The sequence below is a fragment of the Martes martes genome (genome assembly GCF_963455335.1).
Source record: "Martes martes genome assembly, chromosome: 7".
Taxonomy (NCBI): Eukaryota; Metazoa; Chordata; class Mammalia; order Carnivora; family Mustelidae; genus Martes; species Martes martes.
This window is the reverse complement of record NC_137894.1, coordinates 116,007,751-116,018,355: the sequence shown is the minus strand read 5'-3', so window position 1 is coordinate 116,018,355 and position 10,605 is coordinate 116,007,751. Positions and strand designations below refer to the sequence as shown.

Sequence of the window (10,605 nt, the reverse complement as noted above, 5' to 3'; positions counted from 1 at the left end):
TTTCAAAGTGTAAGTCACCAGCCACGAACAGCTTGCGCACAGTCTAAGTGCTGCAGACTCAGCATCAGAGCTGTCTCTCTGGAATTTCTAAGTAGGGTGAGCATGAAGACATTTGAAAAGGGGGCACCACTCTGAGTGTTTCTGAGGTTCTACCAAAAGCCCATTCTAGGCAATTCCGGGAGCCTCTTTGTGATGGATTAGCCTTCTCTTTCCATCCTCCTCTTACCCTGCCTGCCTTTTCACCCATTCAATTTTCTGTCAGGTCCTTCAGAAGAGGCACTGAGAATAAAGGAAAAGGAAACCCCTCAATTTCACTCTCCAGGAGTCAATAACATCTTCAGTCCTTAGAGTATACTCTTTTTCTAGGTCATTTTCCATTAACAACAAAGTCCCTTCAGTTCATACTTTACAACTAGTGTTTTCTACCAGGATGCGTAGTTTAACAAATGAACTGAAGAGCTAACTTAGACATTTCCAAATCTATTCAACATAACTATAGACATAAATGGACATTTTCTTGGTCATTGTAACACTGTGCCTGGATGGAATCACATTCTGTGGATTTGCTACAGGTTGGTAATCATTCACGTAAAGATTTCCCATCATTACCATGAAAGACTACAAGCTAGGCGTACAAAACTTTCACTGATTCATGACAATCGTGGAGCCATTTGGGCCACTGGAAAGTAAAAAGTTATTTACCACTGTGGACAAAAATGTGAAGAGAATAATATAATATTTTGAAAATATTTTAATATTTGCCATTTTTTGCCTGTGCTATTAATATATACATGAATTTAGTAATAAATATGCTACCATTACATAGAGCGCAATATTTTTAGTATTCATAACTGGTTGAAATTAATGCTGTTATTATCTTAAGAAAGGAATAAATAAATATCATGCCCAAGTTCCAAATCAATGCTCAAGAAGTTGTCATTAACAAAAATTATAAAATAAACAGGTCGGGCATCATCTTTTTAAGCATGATTCTTGTAAACATAGCAAAGATCACTTTTCTCAGTCCTGCCATTTTGTGTGATGGCTTTAAAAGAAAACACAGCATACAAATCCTATCACTTCTTTTTTTTGCATAGGGAATGAATTAATCGTATTTGAAAATGCAGCAAACTTTCAGTGAAATGTCTTCATCGCATAGCACTTGTTTTCTCTAGGAATTCGGAACTTTGGAGCAATAAAAGTGCTCTGCATAAGTTTATAAAATATGCCTTCTGGATTTAAAATTTAACAGAAAAATTTCAAGACAAGTCATACTCATGATTCTAAAATACTATGTACATAATAACCGACTACAGGAGGGCATGCCTCGCTGCAGACAACACAGTGTACGAATGTGAAGCACAGTGTTTCATAGAATTTCCCTTTAGATTTTCTGCACATTGGTGCCTAAGTGGCTAATGATTATGCCCATTCCACTTGCGCAAACAAGGTAGAAAGGGGGATGTGAGGACAAATTTAAAGGGGATAATGGAAAAACTGGCAAAAATGCAGTACATATGCTTTAAACAGTGCACTTTATAAAATAGTTTGCTTTATTCGTATTCTCTTATAAAGTGCAATATTACTTAAAACAGAGACCTGTACCTTATTATTTTGCAATAACCATGAAAACAAATCACCAGGAAAGAGCAGTGCAAAATTAAAAACATAAGTAGCTTAGCATGCATCTCAGAGAGATCCCAAATGCAGAGCACGGGACCTTAAGTTCCTGTACTTTTTATTTTTTTTATTTATTTTTTTACTTTTTAGAAAAAGATTAATAATAACAGGTTACCATCATATGTAACCATAAAATAAAGACAATAAGTTAAAATCCTCTCTCAAGAAATAAGCATATGCCACACACACAATTCACTACAGAATCATTCTGAAGACCCTTAGACCTTTTTCTCTGAGAAATCACTGTTCAAGGGGTGCAAATCTCTTAAAGACCCAGGCTGTCCACAAGGCAAGGCAAAAGGTATCGTCATCACAGTACAAGTGACTCTTGCTGGCAGACATGTGGAAAACCCTCGACTCATTCCGTGAGCAGCTCAAACCTACCCGGTCCCTAATTAGATTTACAGACACCTTTTGCTCTTTCCAGAACAGTCCTGTTGGCATCATGCTAGGTCGCTAAAAAGTATAACAGGTGCTCTATTCACAGTAACATTCTCTGTCCAGTGCTTTTGGACAAGGATAACCAACTGGGCTTTCCCGAAAAAAATTCCCTAAGAGGCAGATTCCAAAAAGACCAACAGGACACAGTTTGAAAAGCGTAAGACATCACCTCAGGCACATGCTGAGGGCATTCAAGGTGCGATGGGTCATCACTGGTGACATTCCTACCGTCCCCGTGCCGCTCAGTCTGAGAACTGGAAGAGCGTATCTGGGTTACTGGGGTCCGCGGGGTTGCTGGGCTGCAGGGTCTTAGTGGGCGTGGTTTTCCCGTGGGAGTGAGAGGAGGACGAGTGAGAACTTTCGCTCGAGCTGCTGCGCGTCTCTGTACTGGTGCTGGTCTTCTTCATCTTCCTTCTCTTCGCCAAAGGGGCCTTGTCGACATTCTGAAGGCAAAAGCCCTCTCTCTTGTATTTGTTAAAGGCCTGGGGGAGAAAGAAAGGGCGGTCCTGTGAAGGTCAAGAAATTGAAGTTCTCTCAGCAGCTAGGGCTCCTAGCAGAAGACAACTTTTGTCACCAGTCACAGCTCCAAATTGCTCTGGGAACAAGGTCCTGAAAACCATCACTCGCAAACCTCCTGGCAGGGTAGGGAAGCTCATGGTTCGAGTCTCAACGGCTCTGTGTAAATCAAACCAGCCAGGCTGTTCAGGAGTTAGGGTTCTCATAAATCTTTTGAAGAAGTCAGTGTTACCTTTCAATAAAAAACACCAACCTCTCAACTCCCATTACTTTTATTAGTTCTGCATCTGAGATTTAAAATTCTGACCACAAAATCCCATACAGAGCAGACTGGATCTGTTAGGGCTCTCCTCTCCACTTCCAGGTCGGGGTAATTGGGGTGTATCTTGGATACTTTGTCTGCGCAGAGAGGTTCAGCTCCACCTGCCTCGCTCGGCCTGGCTTTCTCCTCATGGCTTCCTGTCTCTACTTCTTTCAGCCTCAAGTTTGGGTGTCACCGGGGTTACTCTTGATAGCTTTGCATCAAATGTCACTGGGAAGTCGGGGATCATCTGTACAAACTAGCAGTTAATCTCTTCACACCTCAACATATCCTAGTTCATTAATTTTTAATCCATGTCTGCAACTGAAGAAGAAATGCTAGCCCTTTTCCTTTCTCAAGATAATCCCTTCAGAGGTACGTCACTTCTCCTTAACTCATCTATACCTTATACAATTCTCTTAAAACCTTTGCACGTGCTTGGCACGAATGAGCATACTTATTCCCTATGCCTCACAGTCTGGAGGGTATGTTAGGTATAAATGGCGGCTGAGTGAATGGACTTTTCACGTGTGCCTTAGTTCCTAATGTTTATTTATAGCTTTTAAAGAAAATGATTTAGCCTATTTGAGAGAGAAAGGTTCCAATATAATGCATATTGTTTTCATTCACCGAAAATTTTCAACTCTTCAAATATCAAACTACTGCCTCATCTCACAAACTCATCCGGAATGTCAAGTAAGTATTTTGTGGGTTGGCAGTGACTCAGGTCCCCCACATACTTTCTGTTAATAAGTGTGTTTTTATCATGGAGGGATTTATAAAAACACACCTAGAATGAAAACAACACATTCTTTTAAATGTACCACTAAGAGTGTGTCTTGGTGATTATGGAGTAAACGCATCTGATTCCTTTTCAAACCTGCCCGCCATGTGTGGAGCACAGGGCCTTACATGGAAGGTTGCTTTCACACAGGTTTGCACAGCAGCTCCTGAAGACCCTAGAATGTCTGGAGTCATCAGAGGATTTGAGGACAGCTGACTGCCATCTTGAAGCCATTCGTTGTATCTCAAGCCCGACATTTTAAGCCTTTTATTTGGATCGACTGTGAGGAGTCCTATGGGAATAATTAAGATATTTTTATTTCATGATTTGTTTCAAACATAAATTTCAACGAGGTCCACATGACACAATGGTTTTGAGAAGGATTCAAACTCCTACAGAGGTCATTACATTTTCATATACATTTCCACCCCTCAGTAAATCCTGAGCTCTAATGACTAGGCCCACAGTAGCCTGTGTCTACCATAGGCTAATTTGACTTCTCCTGAGAAGAGACTGGCACCTAACCCAAAGACTCCCATTGGTGACTGGGAAGCTCCACAAGAACAGGGAGTACCTAGATGCACGTCATTCATGTGCGAACATCTTGTACAAGTCAGCAAGTGCAGTAAGCTGCTAGAAATACGGAGATGGAGGCCCAAAGTGGAGCCATGAGGAGACACATAGACAAAAACCAACCGTGACAGCATCGGGAGACAAGCGCAAGAGTAACACCCCCATGCACAGCGTGTTGGCGACCCACGAGGAGATCTCTGACTGCACTGTGGACACCCTGGAAGGCTTCCAGAAGATGAGTCCTGGGGGATGAGTACAAGTGGGCTCGATGAAGAGGGGTGTCCCAGGATTAGAAGGAGCAAGTGTGAAGTCGTGCAGGAATCTGAGCATGGGCACATGGGAAGAATTAAAAGGCAGCATGAGGGGAACAGGAGGCAGGGGCAGGCAGGGCCAGTTCCTCAAGGGTTCTGGATTTCATATGCTCCCATACGCAAGTCTGACCGGAAACTAACGGGGCCTCTCTGAAGGACTTTTAGCAGAAGAGAGGCATGATCACATCTGCATATGAGGAAGGTCACTCTGCTGATTGATAACAGAGAGGTAAAGGCAGAGGCAGTGACACAAACCAAAAGGGTGCCGTGGGCTCTTAGGAGAGAAAGGATGGCAGGAACTGGGGGGCAGGCATGTGAATGGGGACGAGGGGGTGGTGAGGACGGACGGTGGACTGCAGGACTGGGTGGCTGGCTGTGGAAGGTAAGGAAGGTGGGGGGTGGATGGTGACGCCCAATCTGGCTTCCTGGCAGTGCAAGAGGGGGACGGGATGGGGCATATTTTTGGGAAAAGGATAGTAAAATAATGTCAGTTCACTTTGGAGGTGCTAGGTTGAGATGCTGGTGGACCTTGCAGATGTGGAGAATATTACTAAGGGATAGTGTTCCGGCAAGAAAAAAATAAGGCTCAGTAGAGTAATCGGAAATCTTCTAGAACACACGTGAATTCCTTAATTAACAAATACATATGAATGGGTATGCTTCCACTTCAATCACTACACATCATACACAATGTAAAATTTCACTAGAGTCTTACCTTGGATCAAATCTTTAGCTTCTTGAGATACATTCTTCCAGGCTTCTCCTTCAAAGGAGAAATCTCCCTTTTTAATTTTCTTCATGATTTCTACCGCACTGGTGCATGTCAAACTTTTGTCATGAGATTGGAATGGAACTTGCCCTGACAACATTGTATACTATTAAGAAAAAAAAAAAAAGAAATAAAAAAACGAGAATGTCTGCCGAAGTCATTGTCAAAGCCATGCTAGTCATTTCATTACCAACTTCATCAGCATAATTTACCAAATACAACAACTAGCATTACTGGGTTTAAGAGACTATGTAGCCTTCTTCTATCATAGAAGCAACAAACACATTTCAAAGCCTTGTAAATAAAGTGAGACAGCTTATTAGTCAAAATTTAAAGAGCAAGAAGAACAAAACAAGGACATTCCAACTACTTCAGAAAAGATAGTACTACTGTTAACAGAAAAGTTGAGAGATAGCAGAACCCCTCATTAACTTTCTTTTTTTCTTTATTCAGTTCTACACATCCTTTCCTCAGGACATTAACTGTGGTTAAGGGCTTCAGACATTTTAATTTAGGCCTTTCTATTTTGGTTGTAGTTACCACTTTCATTTTACTTTTCTCATTGTGGCGTTAAATGGAATGAATTCTCTAAAACCACCTGTTTTCACTGTAGCCATGTGTTTGAAAATTTATGTTTAAGGTTTTTGCCCTTTAAGAAATCAACAGAAAAACTGGAAAGCTAAGTAAGGCTTGTCTGTGCATCAGAGACTAAATTTAAAACTTTAAACTTCTTGGAGGGTTTTTTCTCTGCTCGCTGAGAGACTTACAGGCCTGCAGAGGTGACAGACGGCCAAGAATGGTGGAGTGAGGTGACACTGTCCGAGCGCGGACACCATGGAAGCACCACCCAGTGAGGAGACGGCGGTGGTGTCAGTAGGAGCCAGCTCACCACGGCGGTTACTCTCAAAGGGACATAAAGAGGAGGGTCTCTGCTTCAAGCCCAGCCCTCAGGAGGAGCTGTGTACCCAGGGAGAGGTCCCCGTGACCTGGAAGGACTTGGCCATTTCTCTTTCCTGGCCATGGGTCTGACAAGCAGGGACACCCTCATGATGCCAAGATGGTGACGCCACTCTTACACACTGGCTTTCACAAAAGATGGACGTTCCCAGACAGGAAAATAAAAAGGACATCAAAAAGGGAAAGCAGGAGATACGAGTAGGTGGGTGTTCCACAAACCCTGAGTGAGGACGACTGAACACAAAGGAACGAAGCCCCAGAAAGAGCGGAGAAGACACCTGGCTCCTCTGAGGTGACCAGAGACCAGGAGGCTCTGAGCGAATTTGGACTTTGTGTACCAGAAAACTGTGCCTGAGAGAATAATGGACGGAGGGTGGGAAGATCGAAGACACCGAGGAGAAGAGACCTCTGTTACTGACTTGGAGCAACCCAATGTGAAGATATGTGTTCTAAGGAGGGAAATGCGAAGACACCGGAAGAACAATGACAACACAATTTAAGAAAACCAAAACCCTCCCTAAATCTTCTCACCTTTATCCTTCCTGTACACACAGGGACGTTCAGCACTTGCCCGACATCTCCCTCCTCAGATGCCAGCACTGGCTTCCTGACAGGGACCCACCTCGCTGGTGTCTCGCAGGCTCCAACCTCACCCGCCAGGCCCAGCCTGTGAGGCCCCCGGGTTCCCAACCCGTGTTCCACACCAACAGTTTCTTGGCCTCCCTGACGGCGCTCCAGCTACTCACTCTCCTTAGAAGGCCATTTTCTTTCAGCTGACAAAGGCCCACCCCCGCTCCGGTGTAACTTTCCAGGATGTGTGACTAGGGCCTCCGCCATCTGCCATTCTTACTCCAGAGAGAAGATCCATTGCAGGAGGGGAACATGAGCTTTTGAGTCAGACAGACCTGGCTTTCTGCTTTTTTACTTACTAGCTTCTATTTTTTAGCTGTTTCGTTACTAGGTTGGGCAAATCAGTTAAGCTCTCCGAGGTTATTTCTTCATCTTTATCATCAGTGTGACAGGATGGAGCAACCCATTGCCTTTGGCAACTGCAGCAGCCTGCTCAGTAGTACACCCAACTTCCCTGTCTTCCCTTCCTCCTCCTCCTCTGGTTGGAAGGCAGTAGGGACCCCATTCCTGAGTCATGCAACTTTAAAGTCCCTTCCTAAAGGTCCACCTTCTAGATCACTGCTGGCACCAACTATCTCAGCCCGGGTTCCCCAGAGAGCAGAGTCTAAAGTAAAGGCTACTACACAACTGCGTTAAGAAGTGTGGTCCCTGCGGAGGAAGAATTGAGGAGAACAGGGAACAGTGTCCACACCAAAGGCGCTGCAGGCCCTGGCTAAAAGGGACCAGTTGGGAGAGTGGCCATGCTGAATGTGGTACAAGTCAGTATGGGGCTGGCTCTGATAAGCACCTACTTATCTGGTCAATAGATTCTTCTTGACTTCTACCAATAGGAAAGATCAATGCAGCGAGTCTTTACATGGCAAGGACAGCATTCACTGTGCTGTCCAAGAGCTATGTGAACTCTCCAGCTCTATTCTCATACAGCCTGTTAGGACTTTGACCATCCTGACATTCTCAAGAACCCCACGCTGGCTCTTGGTATTGATGTCTTCATGAAGGGAGACCTGGTGGGCGGGAACCAGCAGTGTCCTAAATGCCTTCTAAGCGCACGAATGGCAGAGCGGGGGCGACAGACGGACAAACATTCAGGGGACTGTCACACTGGTAAAGGGTTTAGAGGTCCTCTGGTTAGGGGCACAGAGACTTGTCCCTGAAAGACAAACTGCTTGTACCTTGTACTGCTGAGAAAGAGGCATAGGACATAGTGGGCTTCTTGGGACTTTGGTGACAGCATATATTGCTTTCTCGAGAATACTGCTCCAATCTGTTTATCAAGTGACTGGGAAGGCTACCAGTTTCAAGTGCGGCCTGGAGTCAAGGAGTTCCGCAGCAGGTCCCAGCTGTAACACAGGATGTCTTCCTACCTAGGCCATCGGATCTGGCTGACTCGATTGTGCTAGAGGTAAGAATGCTGTGCAACATCTCTGGCAAGAGCACGAGAGGAGTCGCAGGGCAGATGTGAAGGATTCTGGGGTGGGGTTCTTGCCTTCTGTGGCAGAGAACTATTCTCTGAGAAACAGCTCCTGGATGCTACTGGTTCCTAGCAGACCATGTGTGCCCATGGAAGGAATACCAAGACCAGTGCATCGTGTGCCCGGACCAGGAGCTGTGCCGACTCAAAGTCGCAGCAGTGATCCCGTGTACTGTGGACACGGCGCACTGAGAACCAGCCCCAGGAGGTCCAGAAGGCAGGAGTAAGTAACATCCATGGGTGTGCGTTACCTATCTCTGCTGCATCAACACTCCTAACTCAAGCCAGTGGCCTCACTGAGGAAGGGTTCCCCATGACCAACTGATGGAGGAGGAAGGGAAATTGGGCTTGCTTGATGGATGGTCTATTAGAACACGAAAAACTCAGTGAAGGCCCCTGCTCAGGACAACGCCCTGTGGTCGGAGCTCTGTTCTTGAGTATCGTACTGACCCATCAGCTGGTGCTGGGTCCTCATATCTAGATTTTTTTTTTTTAGAGAAAGAGGTGATGGGGGAGAGAGAGAGAGAGACTGAAATTGGTAGGGTGGAGGGCAGAGGGAGAGGTAGAGGATCTTAAGCAGTCTCGTTGCCCAGCGTGGAGCCCCACGCAGGGCTTGATCTCATGACCCTGAGATCATTATCAGAGCCAAAATCAAGTGTCAGATGCTTAACTGACTGAGCCACCCAGGTACTGCCCCCATATCTAGATTTTATGGGTACACGGCCCACTTATAAAATTCATGTGTCTGTCCCTGCAAACTTAGAGCTTGCTTTGTTACAGGTCTTGGTTCATGAACTCAAGGGATCAGTTGCACTATACAACAGATGTGCGCTGTCTGCAATCCCTCTTTCTCTGCTTTCTTCCTGCTCCTGGGATTATGCTCCTTAGGAACAAGACGGGACATACTTTAGCTTCAGGTTCTGCTTTCTGCTTTCTATTACTGATGAGCATTTGATTTGTTTCCAGTCTGGAGCATTTTAAAACATGCTATATATTTTTTAATTTTTTAAAAAGATTTTGTTTATTTATTCATGAGACACAGAGAGAGAGAGAGAGAGAGAGAGAGGCAGAGGGAGAAGCAAGCTCCCCACTGAGCAGGAAGCCCGACGTGGGACTCAATCCCAGGGCCCTAGGATCATGACCTCAGCTAACAGCAGGCACTTAAACGCCTGAGCCACTCAGGCACCCTATATATTTTTTCTTATACACATCTTTTGGAACATAAAAATACAATTTCTCTTGGGTTTATTCCTGAGGGTGAACTGCTGGGTCATTTGGTCTGTGTATGTTCAGTGGACACTGCCAAACAATTTTCTAAAATATATTTCACTTCTTAATCCTACCCTACTTCCTAACAGAAATGAATGTAGCTAAATATGAGAAAGTAACCTTTATAAATACAGTTTTCTTGCTTTCTGATGCATAGTAATGTAACAGGCTGTCAGGTAGAAAAACTAATTCTCCTTCTTTAGAAGTGTTTAAAGGAGACCGGTGATCAGGGACCTTGTAGAAAAGATCCCTGCTCTGGAAGAGGCGGAAATAGACAAACTTTAGCCTTCTCTTAACTTCAATCAATATCTTATAATTTTAGTTGATTATCCAGGAATCAGCTTGTGTTGAAAAAAATTTTGTGCCTGCAAGTTGTTTGCAAATGGTGTGACAAACAGTATTTATACACTTAAAGGTATATATCTATGTATGTGTTTGTGACCATATCTATATCATATACATGTATGTACCTGTACATACACACACATACACACAGAGAGTGTGCATAAGAGAGAAATCGAGAGAAAGAAAAAGGCAATGTGGCAAAATGTTAGACATTCACAGTATTATTCTCTCAATTTTTTTCTGGGTCTGAAATTTTCAAAATAAAATTTTGAGAAAAAAGTAAAACAATAAGATCTCCTAAATAAAACACTTGGAAGAATTAAGTTTTAAATGGAATTGTATATGCTGGCTGGCTGCCACAGAATCCTATCTCACATGAATACTCTGCGTTAGGGGCTCAATGTTTCGTGCCTCCGAAGTTCATATGTTGGGGCACTTGGGAGGCTTAGTTGGTTAAGCGTCTGACTCTTGGTTTTGGCTCAGGTTGTGATATCAAGCCCTGCTTCAGGCTCCCTCAGTGGGGAGTCTGCTTGAGATTCTCAAGCTCTCCCCCTGCTC

General features: G+C 44.2%; 1 protein-coding gene across 1 annotated transcript in view; it reads right to left on the bottom strand.

Moving 5' to 3' along the window:
- Window positions 1–1,519: 1,519 nt before the first annotated feature.
- The window catches only part of RPS6KA5 (ribosomal protein S6 kinase A5), a 180,750-nt gene continuing 171,664 nt past the window's right edge, over window positions 1,520–10,605 (bottom strand). Inside the window, exons 15-17 of the mRNA XM_080809601.1 lie at window positions 5,322–5,481; window positions 3,851–4,014; window positions 1,520–2,603 (exon numbers count right to left, since the gene is read on the bottom strand). Of these exons, the coding sequence (XP_080665727.1) occupies window positions 2,364–2,603; window positions 3,851–4,014; window positions 5,322–5,481 (564 nt within the window). The 3' untranslated portion in view covers window positions 1,520–2,363. The remainder of the gene's footprint in view (window positions 2,604–3,850; window positions 4,015–5,321; window positions 5,482–10,605) is intronic.